The sequence below is a fragment of the Mandrillus leucophaeus genome, unplaced genomic scaffold (genome assembly GCF_000951045.1).
Source record: "Mandrillus leucophaeus isolate KB7577 unplaced genomic scaffold, Mleu.le_1.0 Scaffold484, whole genome shotgun sequence".
Lineage (NCBI taxonomy): Eukaryota > Metazoa > Chordata > Mammalia > Primates > Cercopithecidae > Mandrillus > Mandrillus leucophaeus.
In genome coordinates, this window is record NW_012105187.1 from 1,748,827 (window position 1) to 1,766,315 (window position 17,489).

General features: G+C 36.8%; 1 protein-coding gene across 6 annotated transcripts in view; it reads left to right on the forward strand.

The window, feature by feature from the left end:
• The first annotated feature begins 448 nt into the window (after window positions 1-448).
• The window catches only part of TSEN15 (TSEN15 tRNA splicing endonuclease subunit), a 24,156-nt gene continuing 7,115 nt past the window's right edge, over window positions 449-17,489 (forward strand). For all 6 annotated transcript variants that reach the window (XR_001007715.1, XM_011995352.1, XM_011995353.1 and 3 more), the window contains exons 1-3: window positions 449-682; window positions 3,177-3,258; window positions 3,549-3,684. Coding sequence is in view for 5 of the 6 variants with exons in the window: in XM_011995352.1 (XP_011850742.1) it covers window positions 548-682; window positions 3,177-3,258; window positions 3,549-3,684 (353 nt within the window). In the remaining variant the exon portion in view is untranslated. The remainder of the gene's footprint in view (window positions 683-3,176; window positions 3,259-3,548; window positions 3,685-17,489) is intronic.

Below are 17,489 nucleotides of genomic sequence, written 5' to 3' on the forward strand. Positions count from 1 at the left end.
AAACTCCTCATCCTTGGCTTCCAGATCACATGCTTATGCTAGTTTGTATCCTACCTTTCTGAACACTCATTCAGCAACTCGTGTTTCCTCTAATCCTGAAACGTGGGTCCACCCTGAAACTATGGTTCTACTTTAAAGTTCTATGTCAGGGCACTGAGTTAGGCTTTTCCCGTTTCCAGCAATCAGAAACCAGGACCCCACTGCTGAAGGCAAAGAGGACGTATGTATCCCCCAACTTTCTCAGAGAGTCATCGGCAGCACTGACTTAAAGAGGATTAAGAGCTTCTGGGCGCAGGCTACTCTTTAATATTTTTCACGCTAGAATTTGTTCAGATTTGAATAAACGCAGTGCGAAACTAGAGAGCGTTCGCGCAGGTTCTAGCTACCTCGGTCAGAAGGAGGGGCTGATGCAACTTTCCTCCCAGTTTCTGAGCCCTCTCGCACGGCCGCTGCGAGCCTCGGGGAAGCGGAACCCACAGGCGCGCGCGCCGCTGCTTCTGGCCGGGCGCGGGTAGTGGTGCACCACGGGAGCGCCGCACCGGCCGGCATGGAGGAGCGCGGCGATTCCGAGCCGATCCCCGGCTGCAGCGGCCTGGGTCCGGGCGGCGTTCGCGGCTTTGGCGACGGCGGCGGAGCTCCCTCGTGGGCCCCCGAGGACGCCTGGATGGGCACCCACCCTAAGGTCAGGAGGCGCGAGAGGAGCAGGGCGCCGTCCAGGCCCCTAACCCGGGGAGAACTCCCAGGCAGCTGTCTTTCTTTCTCCCTCAGCGGGAGAGCTGAGGACGCGCGCCCCCCTTACCGAGGGGGACCGGTGTGCACAACTGCCAGCCTCAGGCAGCATCGGTTTTGTTTAAACAAGTTGCACTATCCCCCGACACTTTCCCAACCCCCCAGCCAAAGCCATTCTGGAACGGAGAGCCAGACAGTAACTCCGCCCCTCTCAAGCCGGAGATCCCTAATAAGAGCTCCACAGGTTTTGCTGTCTAGGTAAATCCCCTTTGGGGGATAAATTTATTTAATCCTCACAGTAACCATGCAAGACAATTTGTGGGCAATGGGTAAGGTCTGCGGGTCCATAATGATAAAGATTTAGGCACAGTCACGTTTACACTTAGCCTTGGGCCCAGAGTGCATCTTTATTTTGAAGGTGCAGATTCTTAGTATTTCAGATTTCTTCGAAAGTTTGAATAGGTTCTTGCTCAATGCAGAGCTACTCACATTTTGCGTGTCTTTTTCTACATTAGCAGCAAGCGAGATAAGGATAGTCCCTTGCTTGCTTCTGCTTGAGACATTACTGCCTTGTACCAGTAAGGTTCCAAGCAGTGAACAGGCAGTGAATGGAGATGTGGGTTTTGTAAGAATCTCAAAAACTGGTCTGTACGGTACTTTAACAGAATTGCGCTCTTCTGCTAGAGAGCAATAATTCGTAATCATCTAAAAGCAGTCAAGAAAAAATTTAAAGGTATAAGTTTGAAGAGTTAACCTTTTTCAGCTTCTCTTGCTTAATTTTATCTTCCTACTCTGTCCCCTTCATCCTCCCAAAAGGTGAGAAAAAGAAACAATAGCATGGAAATATTATTTAGTGCCCTTTTAGGGAAACAATAACATGCAGAGGCAGCATATTGGTTAGGAGCGTGAACTCAAAATCAGACTCAGTTTAAATCCTGATTCTGTCACGTATCAACCTTGTAATTTGACACAAATTGCTTGATCTCATTATGCCTTAGTTTCCTCACCTGAAAAATGGGGATATTAATAGTCCATACTTACTTATAGGGTTGTTACAGGATTAAATTAATTAATATTTGTAAGACATTCAACATACAGAGAGCACTATATAAGTACTTAATAAATGAAACACCAGTAACAACTTTTTAAAACCTTATCTAGATTTGGTGTTGTTATTCGGTTTATATACTTGTAGATTGTTTTCTTTTTCAAGTTAATGGCTGTATGCACCCTGACCATCAAATCTCCCCTTTTGATTTCTCTTCTTGAAGGATCAGATTAATTTTTAGAAGAAAAAGAAAAGAAGTAATAAAGCAATAGGGGCTGTTTGTTTTTCCAATTTCACCTTTCTGTTAATTTGAAAATTATGTAGGTTCATCCAGTAAAATGGTATCAGACTTATTATCCTCTAACACACTTTTATTTTATTATTCTCCTGCTTAGAAATCCTCAGTGTTTCCATACTGATAAAATCACACGTATAGCTTGACCACCAAGGCCTTGTAACCTGGCTCAAAATTGTTTTGGGTGTTATTTTCAAAACATGTTTGAAGTAGACAACTAATAACCCTTATCCTCCTGTAACTGTATCCTCCAGTTACACGGAAGCTGATGGGAGAATGTGACTTTAGGCCTGTCCCCATGCAGGTCTGCTAATAATTCAACTCAGCATTAGCCCTGCATATCCACCTAGTCACTGGCATAGCTGGGCAGCCTCAGAATTCTCCTGCAGGTGTAGGCCCCTGGAAAGTGTTCCCCTTATGCTGACCAGTAGTCTGAAAGAAGCAGCTTTCTCCAGTTCCTTGTCAATCCCTTTTAAAAAATCTAATGATGAAATAATTCCCTACTCTTAAAGTGAGAAAGAGTGGGTAGAGAGGTTAGGACTGATACTCTAGCAGATTCTCTCCATATGCAAATAAGAGGCTAGGGAGGTACACAGTACCCACCAACATGTCCCGACACAAATTTTATTAAAAAGGTTTCTCTATTGCTGGCAGATAGGTTTCTTTACAGGCCCTTGAATGTATGTGGCTTAATCCCACCTTTGTGTGATTACCTGCCCTATTACTCTACTTCTCCATTTACTTAAATCATAATGTTCTTCAGTGCTCAACTTGTATCCCATCCCACCTCTGCTATAAATCTTTCACCAATCCCTCTGAGTAGAGCTCTTCTGACCTGCTGTGTCATGTTTTTTATTCCGTTTACCGGTTTTTAATCACTTACAGTCATATATTGTTATTTGCCTAACAATTTTAAGTGTGCATGTATTTAACAGTCGCAAGTTCTTTAGAGACAGCGATCTCTAAGACCTTATATTGCATTTTAACTTCCACTATACCTAGAAGAATTTTATAGATTATATATACTTAATGACTACTTGTTGATTGAAAGAAAATATTAAATAATTTTTCCTTCTCAATTTGACAATTATATTTTATTTTCAGTATTTAGAAATGATGGAATTAGATATAGGAGATGCCACTCAAGTTTATATAGCATTCTTGGTTTACCTGGACCTCATGGAAAGTAAGTTGTTTATATTGTTTTGTTATTGGGACTGTGGTAGGGATTTGGGGGTTGGATTGGGATATAGCATTCTTAACATTATAATAAGCAATCTTTTATGCATTTGCTGTTAATTTTGCAATTTATTTATTTACATTGGGAATTACTGAGTAACAGAAGCTATTAGAAAAGCAAAGATAGGAGGTAGTGTTATGAGTGATATTTACTCAGCTGAGTATTAGGTAGAAGTTTGGAGTTTTTATCTTTTGTATTTAATAAACATTATTGTCCATTCAATGATGTTCTTTCAGGCAAAAGCTGGCATGAAGTAAACTGTGTAGGATTACCGGAACTCCAGCTCATCTGCCTTGTTGGTACTGAGATAGAAGGGGAGGGGTTACAGACTGTGGTGCCTACCCCCATCACTGCTTCCCTCAGCCATAACAGGTGAGAAGGTGATTTTGGTCTAAGTTCCTTTCCCAAGTAAAGCAGTAGGAAACATTAAATGTGGTGATATAATATTTTTAAAGAAATTTAGGATGCAGGTTTCATAGCTTTACTCTTGGCTATTTGAGGAATAAGTTAAATATGAGTGTTATATGCAGCCATTCTTGCATTGCTATAAAGAAATACCTGAGACTGAGTAATTTCTTTAAAAAAAAAGAGGTTTAAGTGGCTCATAGTTCTGCAGGCATTACAGTAAGCATGGTGCTGGCATCTACTCGGCTTCTAGGGAGGCCTCAGGAAGCTTATAATCATGGAAGAAGTTCATGAAGCAAGAGCAAGCACATCATATGGCAAAAGCAGGAGTGAGAGAGAGAGAGTGTTGAGGGGGAGGTTCCACACACTTTTAAATGACCAGATCTCACGAGAACTCATTGTCCTGAAGACAGCACCTAGCCATGAGGGATTTACCCCTATAACCCAAACATCTCCCACCAGGCCCCACCTCCAACACTGGGGATTACAGTTCAATATGGGATTTGGGCAGGAACAAATATACAAAGTATATCAAGCATTTAACAAGTATTTAGCACTTACTCTATAGTCAGTACTTTTCAGAGACAGTATGTATGGTAGAAATATTTATATTCTTGGTAGGGAAGTAAGACCATTACGTTTGAAATAACAGATATTATAAGATGTACCATATCATACAAATCATACTTGATATAGGAGTTGGTGAAGAGCATGATTAACATGCAAGTTGAAATCAAAGCTTCATGTAGCTTGTGGGACCTTTTTTTAAAAAACTTAGGTACATAGCATTGGATTAAACATGTCTTTGTTTCATGACATACTCTCATTATTAGTTCATGCTTGGTGTTTATTTATTTACTTAGTTATTTTTCATAGTGTAGTAAGTATCTCTGTAACCATCACCCAGAGCAAAACTAGATTTTGGACAATAACGAACATCTAATCTTATAAGTTCCTTCCTTAACGTGCTTTCACTGACCTGAGGTAACTGTCATTCTGAATTCCATGTTCATTGGGAAGTTTTAAATTTTAGATGTTTTTAACTTTAATTTAAAAACCTTATCTTTTAAGGCTGACCTTATACACTTAATATTTTGCTAAAATTCATTCATTCTTGTGCATTTTTTGGGCTGCCACATAATATTCCATTGTGTGGTTATACCCCCATTTTCACATCCACTCCCTCAATGATGGAGTGTTGCTAATGTTTAACTTTAGGAGATAATTTCAAACTATTTTCAAAGTGGTTGCCTCAATTTACTTTTTACCTGCAATGTAAATAAGATCCTTTGGAGGTGTATTGTCTCTGACATTTAGTATTGTCAGACTTTTAAATTTTTGCCAACGGAATGGATTATTCTCACTGTGGTCTTAATTTACATTTCTTTTATCACTCATAATACTGAATATTTCTTTATATATATATTATTTATAAGAAATATCTGTTCATATCTTTTGCCTGTTGGGTTGTTTTTCGTTTTCTCATTGACTTGTATGAATTCTTTATATATTCTTGACACTAATAGTTTTTTGATTGTGTTTTCCAGTTTTTAAATCTGTCTTTCACTATCTTAAGATGTCATTCAATGAATAACGTTCTTAATTTGAATATAATCATATTTATCCATCTTTTATAATCAACGTCTTTGTGTCTAGTTTAAGAAATATTTTCTATCTAATGGTCTAAAAAATATTCACCTATATTTTCACTAAGAGTTCTGTTGTTCTTGTTGTTTTTAATGGTGTGAGAGGAGGTTAGGGATACCATTGCCATGTGGATAACCACTTTTTCTACCCCTATTTACTGAATAGGCCCTCCTTTCCTCACTATCTGACATATCACCTCTGCCATTTTCCAAAGTTCCAAACATACATTAATTTGTTTCTGGGTTCTCTATTATATTCCATTAGTCATTTTATCTGTCTTTTTGCCAATACCACATCGCTTAATCGCTTGCTTCGTAAGAAGTCTTAGTATCTGGTTAGCAAACCTCCCTTACGCATTTCTTCTTTAGAAGCTGTGGCAGGCAGCTTCTAAGATGGCTTCTTATAATTCTAGTATTCACTCCCTTGTATAACTCTCTTCCATTGAGTGAGATCTGGACTCAGTGACTTGCTTCTAATGAATAAAATTTAGCAAAAATGATGGGATGTCACTTCTAAGATTAGGTTACAAAAGACTGGGACTTCTATCTTGGGCACTCTCTCTTGCTTGCTATAAAGGAAGCCAGCTGCCACGTGAGCTGTCCTACAGAAAGTCTGAAAATAGAAAAGAGATGGCAATTATTGATGGAGCAAGATTCTTGAGAGATGAGGAAGGATGGATTCAAGAGGATAACGGAAGAGAGTAATATTGGGCATGTAAAGGGGAGCTGTAAACCTCTGAGACTGGGGTATGGGAAGAATGAACAAATGAAAACACAGCTCTATTTGGGTGGCATATAAGTAGGGAAAAGAGCAAAGCCTTTTAAATTCCAGCATGAATACCGTCGATGAATACTTACATTTTTTCTAGCTGACTATAACTGAATATATAGCAGTCTAATAGAAAGAACCCTAGACTATAAAGTCTTAAGACCTGGGTTCTAGTCTTGGGACTGACACTTAACATTTTGATTGATGCTTAGCAACACACCTAATTTCTCTGGGTTTCAGTTTCCTTGTCTTTTTTTTGTCGTTGAGGGATTTAGATTACCAGTACATGCAAGATCCCTTCTAAATTAAAGCTACTATAACTGGTTATTTTCATTGTGCATATTTCATAAAGCCATATTAAACTAAATTTGCAGATTTCTATGAAGTATTTTTTGGATTTATGATTCATAATGAGAATTGTTTTTTAATATATCAGTCTATTCATATGCTTCTTTGAGAAGCTCCTTACTGTGGGGTTTTTTCTGTGTTTGAGAATTACAAATAGTTGTTAGCGTTGACATCAGATTTAATCACTAGTACTTTCCAGTTTTTACTAGCATGTTTTTCAAGCCATCCTATATCCAAGAGTCTTAATTCATTCCTGAGAACTCATTATTTCTGTCTTTTAATTACTGTAACAAATATTGTCCTAGCTAGTATTAATGTTCTATTATTTGTTTGGACAAGGAGCTACTATTTGAAATTAACCTGCATTTTTTCCTAAAAAATAAAATTAATGAAAGCAATAGCCTATTTTAATCAAAATCATTTCATAAGTCTAGAAGTACAAATTTGTTTCTATTGTTAATTTCTAGTATTTTCCAAGTGGTAATTAATGCTTTTCTACCTTGAATGGCTAAAGCTTGTTTTCTTCTTCAAGTAGAATTAGTTGGAGTGATAATTTGGTAAGCCATTTTGATGCTCTTGCATTTAATAACTGAGAGAGCTTAAATCTTTATGTCTTGTTTTTATATAAATATTCTTAACTATACTATACAGTAGAATACTAATATAGAAAATAGCACAAATGAGGCCTGATACATACTAGATTTATATGTCTTTTAGTGCATAACATTTTCTCAACTCAAACTATGCAAATAACATTTTAACAAATGGAAATGTGTGTATGTGTGATTTCATTACTCAGTCTTTAACAGGGCAATCTTTTAGGTAGTAGGCATACTTTTATCTATTTTTACTTTTAGTGTATTTTATGATATAAAATGTTATATGTCTAACAGTAATGTTGCAATTCCAGCCTTTCATAGTTAATGTGGGAATTTTTCTGTGTTAGTAACACAGAGAAGAAAATGATTGATGTTGAGTCTCTGATAACCTCGTATAGCAGAGAAATTCACTGGGACATGTCCTAAAAGTATTTGGTGGGAGGATGTGAGGGTAACTCATCATGAAAGAAAAAATACTTTTTATTTAAGAAGGAAAACAGCTTTTACTTATTCAGTGATAAAACATCTACATAAATTAATGATTCTGTTTTCACTTTTAAATATTATTTGTCAGATAATATTGCTTGGGCTTTTTGGTCTTAACAAGTATTTATTGAGTGACTCTTACGTGTCAGGCAATGATCTAGGTGCTGGGGATACCATGATGAACAAATACTTTCATGACATCCTCATGAAAGTAGTATCCTAGCACTGAATATTAGCTTAGAAAATACATTTTTTTTTTTTTTTGATAATTGTTGGATGGAATCTAAAAAACCAGAATTGCCCTTTGTTCAGATATTTAATTGAATGTGTGATTTGGGACTGCCTTCACTTATTTTGTAGCTAGATAATTGAATAACAAGGATAATGGAGTACTGATAAGTACTTTAACAGGGTTATGTACAAAGTTATGTCAAAACTCAGAGGAAGGACAGGAAAAGTCTCTTTAGCCGGTAAGAGACCATGGTTTAGTAGGACAACTGTAAGTAATTAAGCATGACTGCCTACCTAGCATGGTGTCTAGTCACAGTAGGTGTATAGTAATATTCCTTAAGACAGCAAATGAATGAATGAATGAATAAAATTTCAGAAACAAGAGGGAAAGGATGGAAAATTAGATGGGAAAGTTTATTTAGATTATGAAGGCCATCATTGTTTTTACTTTTTTGCTATTACTAATGGTATTCTAATGAATAGCCTTGTGAGTACCTCCTTGTACTCATGTATGAAAGTTTCCCTAAGAATAGCTGGGACATTTATACTTCTTTCTTTTCTTTTCTTTTCTTTTTTTTTTGAGATGGATTCTGGCTCTGTTGCTAAGGCTGGAGTACAGAGTGCAGTGGTGCGATCTCGGCACACTGCAATCTCCGCCTCCCAGGTTCAAGTGATTCTCCTGCTTCAGCCTCCTGAGTAGCTAGGATTACAGGCATGCACTACCACACCCAACTAATTTTTTGTGTTTTAGTAGAGACAGGGTTTTACCATGTTGGCTAGGCTGGTCTCAAACTCCTGACCTCAAGTTATCCACCCGCCTTGGCCTCCCAAAATGCTGGGATTACAGGTGCGAGCCCCTGGGCCTGGCCTATCCCTTCATCTTTACTGGTTATTGCTAAATTGTTACCAAAAGGGGTATTACTAGTTTATACTTGCACTTGCAATGTGTAAGTTTTCACAGACTGGGAGAAGATTTATAGCATGTGCATAACTGACAGATTAATTTAGAATTTGCTTCTGTGACTTCAGAAAAAAAATCCCAGTGGGAAACATAGGCAAAGAATATGAACAGGCAACTCACAGAAGAGGAACTCGAATGCTCAAGTATGTTTGTAAATCAGGGAATTACAAATATAAAATGTGTTTGTCTGTGATTTGTCTTAACTTTGAAGAAGACTTTCAGACAGTTTGTTTTTATTGTTTGACAAAAATAAGGTACTGTTTAATGGGGAAATTTTGAATAGAACTACAGCTAGCACTTAGAGAGTCTTTGAACAATTTAGGAAAAGGAGCTCCTTCTCGACATACAAAGAAAAATGTCTCTTCACTAAGGTTGAAGGCTTGGTGAACAACAAAGGCCAGATTTTAGATCCACTTGTGCCAGGCACCCTTGTGCAAAGCACAATCTGCATATCTGTACATGATGCCCTGCCCCTGAAGCATGTCTGCGGAGTCTTAGCTTTCCATAAAGAACACTGTGAAAATTACTGCTAAATGGGTGGTGTCATTGAAGGGCTTTAAGCAAGGAAGTGAGGCTGTTGTTTATTCTATGTGACTTTAAGAATACTCTGCATTTGCAGAGAATGTTACAGAATTTCAAAGTATTTCAAAATATTTTTACAAGTAGACGTTCATTAAATGTTGCTTAAATTCATTAAAAGCAACAAAATCTCTAGTGGTATACAGGGTGTTTGTTTTATCCTAACTTTACATACAAAATGCTGAGGTTAAAAGTGTATTTTTATTTGTACCCCCACTTTTTCCAAAAGATAATAAAAGATTAAGTGAGCTGTACCAGGGTCTCAGTTAGCTTCACAGCTATTAGAGTTTCTCTTGCTTTATTGGTTTTTAAAAATATTTTATTATAAATGAAACTAGTTACGGAAAACCACACAATACAAATGTATAGATTAATGAGTTATAAGGCAAACATCTAGAACTCTTGTAATTATAACTAAGTCAAGAAATAGAACTTTTCTAGGTACCTCACAAACTTTTCAATGTGCCCCATCCCAATCATAATCTTTCTTCCCCCCAAAAGTAGCCATTATTCTTTCTTTTATAATAATAATGGGCTTTGGCCCATGTATTGTTCCCAGGACCTCTTAGCGCTAACTTTGTCTTTTGACTCTCACTCAAGAAAAAATGTTGGAATATCACTGGTGAGACTGATAATATTATCAGGAATATTAGTTTTATATTTAAAAATACCCTGCCAACTTTAGTACTCTATTGTTAGAAACGAATTACTTGCCACATAGTGCACAACCAACCTCAGCACACCAGTTGTAAATCACCATTTTAGACTCTGCTTCTTAGCTGCTTGAATATAGTGCTTTAAAAAATGCTTCGTATTCCTCAAAAAACCTTAAATAACATTTTTATTAGTAGGAGAGTTGGGTGGCATACGTAGCTGTAGAGCCAGAGGACTTGGCAGTTTCCTGGAGCTACAATTTCTTATTATTTACAAAGAGCATAGCACATAAGGCCTGATAACTGTCTCTTTTATTGTAGGAGACAAATTTTATAATCTGTTGTTTGTAAAACTGGACCAAAGTCTGTCATTTACATAGTTAACTACAACTTAGTTATAAAATATTTCCCTAGTGATGACAAATAGTCCCGCTGTTTCAGTCACCACTTGACTGTTATGTGGCAGAGTGGCATGTATATTTATATGGTTTATTATTTATTTTTTGGTGTATATGTATTTTCTGCCTCCTTAAAAGGTAATTGTTCTAGGCAGTGTTTAACATTATATCTGTGTGCTTTTCTAAGAATACCTGAACAGTTTTTAGTGTTGGCTTCCCACTTACTTTCCCAGGCTTTAGACCTGGTGATTTTGTATACATACTTTCTGGCAAGAGAGTAGACAGATTCCTTTACAGGGTGAATGTGTATTTGAATCACTGTGAGTGAATGCATTACTTTGAGCATAAGTACGGTTTGTGATTCATGTTTTCTCTAAAGCAGTTATATATGGTATGTGATCACAGTTGAAACACTTTGTCATGTTTTTCAGGTTTCAGAAGGTCTTGTGTGTAACAGTCCTTATGAAAATATTGATTTAATGTTATTTCCTGATCTGTAATGGGAGAATACAATTGATAAAGTGCCCATTTCTGTTTATCTAGTGGGAAGATTTTGCTGATGGATTATGAAGTAATTAATTGCTAGTGTTTCATGTTTCTCTCATCTAAAAATACTTCCTAAAGCTAATGTAAAATAATTTTTAGTTTGCATTATAATGCCATATTAAATTGTATATTTGCATGGCATCCATATGGAGAGTACTCTAGATTGTTTCTATGCTATATTGAATCTAAGGAATACATGAAGCAACTTTGGTAAATGACTGTAGAAGTACAGTTTCCTCAGACACAGCAATGATATAAAATCATATTCATAGATACACAGAGATGAAAGAGATCTGATGGATTTAAAGATGAGACAACAAGAGGAATACAAACTAAAACTAGTGACCTATCTTTTTCAGTGCTAAGATTGCAAATGAAGTCAAATTTATGTTCAGATAGCCTGATTAGCTTCACTTTGGACCACCTTGGGTCCGTTAGTATTTATTGAGTACCCTAAATGGTAGAAGTATACTATACCGAAGTTAGGATAATAGCATTACACTTTTCTGTAATAGTAGTAGTACTACAGGTAGTTGCAAATGGGAAAATATCTTAAGTGACTTATACAGGGACTCAAATGATAAGGGAACAAAATGATTTTCTAATCTTTAACTACTGGTAGGGTTTTTTATTTTCCCCCTCATAGGCTCTATGTCACCTCCCAATTCCAATGTAAATTTTGTTTCTTCAGTAAGATACAAGAGGTGGGAAAACCTTAGTTGACGTATTTTAAGCTCATCTGTGGTTATATATAAGTTTAAAAAAAAGCTGAGCGAAGTGAAATGTCTTATACAATTATAAAATCCAGGCACAGTTAAGATACAGCTTTCTAAAACTTAATCTCCTTTTTTTTCCCCAGAGGATTGTAGTTCCTTTTTTAGTAATATGTGAATCATTCATCCTTTCAAACCTGACGAAATTATAAATGGTTCTTTCTTCTCAGTGTCAAAGAAGAATAGTAGATGGGAGAATGGAGCCTCTTCCATCACCATTTTGTTCCCCTAGGACCCCAAATAGTGGCATTTCTTTTGTTTTTATTGTTTCATGGCAGTTGGTAACCTTTCTAAATTGAATACACTCAGCCGTCTTATCTAAGACAAAAATATTTCAAAAGTTCTTCTTGGCATTCGCATATTACTTGAGAAGTTTAGAAAAAGATGTAAACATTCAATTACCAAATTGCTCCTCTGCAAGCTCAGCTACCATGAAGCTAAAAGTCTAAGAGCTTTTAAAAGTTGGTTTGAATAAACTTATTTTGGCAAGATTATTGTACAATTAAAGGAATTTATGCCTTAAGAGAAGTGAAAATAATTCTGTGCACATTAGAAATGAATGTCAGAGCCAAAGTTAGGATTCCTAGCCTGAGCTGCTTTGCTTAATATGATGCTTAGCTTATTAATGTATATCACATCCTATTTCCCTCAATGTTGTTTTCAAAAGAATGTACTCTCTTTTTCTCATACATTGAATCCAATGAATTTTAGTTATTTTTTCTTTGTCAGAATTAATTTTTCCCAATATAGCTTTTAAAGGCTGTCAATAGTAATTTTTCTTTTTTTAAAGGACATGATTAAAGAACATTTTATTAGCTGTTTGTGTTATCACAGCAGTAACCCAGATAATATAAATGGACAGATTATTTATTTTTAAATCCATTGCCTTTGTGTTTTCATGAGGAGAAGAAAAAAACTAATATTTTAATACACTGAGATGTGTAGGGAAAATTAAAAGTTTATTTACTGGTCTTACCCTTCACTAAAAATGTTATAAATGTATTTAATTATACTTTTTATTTAAATATAATGAATATAAACATAATTATATATTATCTAGAGGCAAAATTTGGTTTTAGGATAGAATAAAAAGGTAAATTGCAAATTATTCCAGTATTTTCTAAGTTGCTTATTTATTTATTGGCTGCCTGGGCTCAAGGGGTACAAAATACCATAGACTTTGCCTACAGGATGCTCACAGTCTAGAGCTGAGGTGGACAGACATTTACATCCAGTGTGAGAAATGTAATGACAGATATGTGCAGGGTACTGAGGAAGACCACAGAGGGAGGAGACCTAACTTCGACTGGTGGGATAAAGAGATGAGAGAGTCTGGGAAAACTTACTGGAGGACAAGATGTTTGAAATATACAGGAAGAAGGAACAAGGATGGGAATGGATGCCCTGGTTAAAGTAATAATATGAGCAAGGTATTGAGGGCTGAGAGGGCCTGAAATTTGCCAATAGTTCATTATGACTGGGTATGTAGTAATGGCAGAGAGAGTACCTGCCTGCCGTTGGTGAGAAGCCCTAGATTGGTGTGGGGTGGGTGGAGAAGGAGGAGTGAGTATGTGTGATACAAGAGAGATGGGAATGGAGAGAAAAGGAGTGGAGGAAAGGAGAGATAGACATAGAAAAAATATGAAAAAACAAACAAACAACTCTCCTCCTGGGAAGCAACAGTTCAGGAAAAGCAACCTCTTAAGGATTAAGGAAGTCGAAGGTAAGAGAAAGTTAAATCAAGAGTTTGCCACTACAAAATCTTTAGGAAATCCTGAAACAAAGGTGAGAAGATTGAGTCGGGATATTAGGAATTGTAATGCTTGTTTCTGTTTTCTGTAATGGATACCAATTACAATGTGCAAATGTGTAAGGATATAGATGTTTAGCTATTAATGCAAGAACCTAATTTGGGGATTTGAGGAGGTTCAGTGACTAGGGCTCAGTCATCTGAGCTTTTCTCTTCGTTATACTCACTCCCTAAGCAGCATCATGTGGTTCCAAGGTTTTAAATATCATCGATATACTGATGACTCCCAAATTTTTATCTCCATCTCACCCTCTTCCATGAACTTCAGACTCATATATGTAACTGCCTACTTGACATCTCTACTGCGATCTAAAAAGGCATCTCAAATTAGCATGTCCGAAAAGAAATCTTGATTTGCTCCTATACTTTCTCCTTCTGTAGTTTTCTTTATGTCAATAAATGGCAACTGTATTCATTCTGAAGCTCAGGCCAAAAACCTTAGAGTCATTTTAAAATGTATGCACACACACACACACACACATACACGCACACTTTATTTTTTAGACCAATTTTCGATTTACAGAAACAATTGAGCAGATAGTACAGAGATTTCCCATCTAAGTCCCAGTCGAGCAGTGTTTCCCCTGTTATTAACATCCTTGTGTTAGTAAGGTGTATTTGTTACAATTAACCAATATTCATACATTATTATTAACTGAAATTTGTCATTTACATTAGGGGTTTTTTAATTGCATAATTCTATGGTTTTTGACAAATGCATAATGTCATGTATTCATCGTCACATACAGAATAGTTTCAGTGCCATAAACATTCCCTATGCTTCATTTATTCATCCCTCTCTTCACCCCCAAGCCCACCCCTGGCTGCCACTGAACTTTTTACTTTCTGTGTTGTTTTGTCTTTTGCAGAATGGCATATAGCTGGAATAATACAGTATGTAGCCTTTCAGATTGGCTTTCACTCAGCAATATGTATCCTTGCTAGCATGGCATTTTGGGTTTTAGCTACCCTAGTGGGCACACAGTGGCATCTCATTGCCGCTTTTTTAACTTCTTGAAATTTCCTAATGACATATGATGTTGAACATCTTTTCATATGCTTATTTGCCACATATGAGGTGTCTGTTCAGATTTTTTGCCCATTTTTAAATTCAGTTTTCTTTTTGTTAACTTTCAAGAGTTCTGTGTATATTTTGAATGCAAGTCCTTTATCAGATATGTGTTTTACAAATATTTTCTCCCAATCCATGGCTTATATTTTCATTCTCTTAACATTGTGTTTTGCAGAACAGAAGTTTTAAATTTTAATAGAATCTGATATAATATTTTTTTCCTGGATCATGCTTTTGGTATTTTATCTAAAAACTCATCACCAAATCCAAGGCATCCTATTTTGTCTTACAGAAGTTTTATAGTTTTGCATTTTACATTGAGGTCTATGATCCATTTTGAGTTAATTTTTATGAAGGATGTAAGTTCAGTGTTTAGACTGATTTTTTCCAGGTGAATATCCAGTTACTTTAGCACCATTTGTTGAAAAGATGTTTCTTTCTTCATCAAATTGCTTTTGTTTTTTTTGTCAAAGATCAACTGACTATGTGGGTAAATTCTGAGCTCTCTATTCTATTCCATTGACGTATCTATTCCTTAAGCAATACCACATGATCTTGACTATTATAGCTTTACGATAGGTCTTTTTTTTTTTTCTTTGTGTGTTTTTTTTGAGATGGGGTCTCACTCTTGTGCCCAAGTTGGAGTGGAAAGGCACGATCTCGGCTCACTGCAACCTCTGCCTCCTGGGTTCAAGCAATTCTCATGCCTTAGCCTCTCGAGTAGCTGGGACTACAGGTGCATGCCACCACTTCTGGCTAATTTTTGTATTTTTAGTAGAGGCAGGGTTTCACCATGTTGGCCAGGCTGGTCTCAAACTCCTAACCTCAAGTGATCCACCTGCCTTAGCCTCTTAAAGTGCTGAGTTACAGGTGTGAGCCACTGTGCCTGGTTTGTAATAGGTCTTAAAGTCAGATAAAATCAGTCCTCTCACTTTGTTCTTTAACATTTTGTTGGATATTCTGACTCTTTGGCCTTTCTGTATCAATTTTAGAATCAGCTTGTCAATATCTACAAAACAACATGCTGGGATTTGGAATGGGATTGCACTTACTGTGGATCACATTGAGAAGAATTGGTATCCAGGAATATGGACTATCTCTCGATTTATTTAGATCTCGTATGATTTCTTTCATCAGAGTTTTACAGTTTTCCTCACATAGATCCTATAAATATTTTTAGATTTATACCTAAATGTTTATCTTTTATGAAGCTAATGTAAATGATGTTTTGTTTTTAATTTCAAATTCCAGTTGTTTATTGCTGATATATAGGAATAAAGTGGACTTTTGTATATTATCCTTGTATCCTGTAACCTTGCTGTAATCTCTTAGTTTTTGTTCTTCCATTTTCTCATACCCCCAAATTAATTTATCAGTAAACCCTGTCAGTTCCTTAAAAATACATCCAGAATCTGTCCATGTCTTACCACTTCTCTACAACTGTTACCACTCTCGCTTAAGCTGCTATTATCTCACCTCCTGGACCTACTAAGTGGTCCTCCTTTAAAACACTTGCTATATTAATGCTAGTAAACCTATTGCGTATTTGGTTTTCTTTGATTATCTACTGTCTGTTTTCCTCCACTAGAAAGTAAGTTCCCTGAAAGTGAGAACTTTGTTTTGTTTATTGGTATATCCCTAGGGTCTAACCTGGTACCTCGTACATGGTGCTAAGTAAGTATTTGTTAAAAGATTGGGTAAGCTATCTTAGGCTAACTGTGTTCCTGCAGCAGAGACTGAGGTGGGCAGATCCCAGCACTTTGGGAGGCTGAGGTGGGCAGATCGCCTGAGGTCAGGAGTTTGATACCTGGCCAACATGGCAAAACCCCGTCTCTTCTAAAAATACAAAAAATTAGCTGGTGTGGTGGTGTGTGCCTGTAGTCCCAGCTACTTGGGAGGCATAGTGAAGCAAAGGAATCGCTTGAACCCAGGAGGTGGAGGTTGCAGTGAGCCAGGATCACACCACTGTGCTGCAGCCTGGGTGACAGAGCGAGACTCTCTCAAACAACAAACAAACAAACAAACAAACAAATACACACACACACACACACACACACACACACGTATCTGCAAAATCCATCCACTTGCAGGATTTATCACCATTTTCCACGCTTTACATTGTAACCTGCCAATGTTATGAATAACCTCTTTACTTTTTAGTTGAATTTCTTTTCATTTATATTCTCTCTGCCCTTTCACCCCTCGTTTTCCCTAGTGCCTTGGGAAAAGGACTTAATATTAATTCTGGAGTAAAGGGTTACCAGAACTAGTTCTTTCTTTAGAACGTCTCTGCAGATATTCTTAGATATGAGATTTAATCCTCAAATGCTACATACTTTCTTGAAGGACCATCCATTATTATTTTCCTGTAATGGAAAAATATTGCCACTTTCTGAAAGCATAATCCTTATTACAAATTCATTATAATGACCACTTTTTATTTGAGTCCCGAAGTCTCATAACTGCAAAATGACTTCTGTCATTTGGCCTCTCTGCATATTAGGATGTGTGTCCTCACCTTACCTCTGTTAGAAATCTGCTGCTGGTGAAACCCTCAATTCTGGCAGCTTCTTTTAACTGATACAGCATTTTTTTTTTCTCTTACCCTTAAAAAAAAGCTTGCAGTTTATTACAGAATGACTTCCCACTGGGGTGGATAGCTAGATTGTTCAGTAAACCCCCTTGGAATTTTAGCTGCCTTGATTTTTTACTAGGAAGGCATTGGCATGAATTTCAAGGAGGAAGTCTGTTATCCCTGAAACTTTTCTTTGGAACCGAGCCTGTGGATGAATAACGCTTCTTTGGTGCCTCTGGCACCAACTTAATTTTGCATTATGTTTCAGAGTTGCATTATGGTATGTCATTCCATTATATCATAATGAGGCAAATCAAGGAGTTATT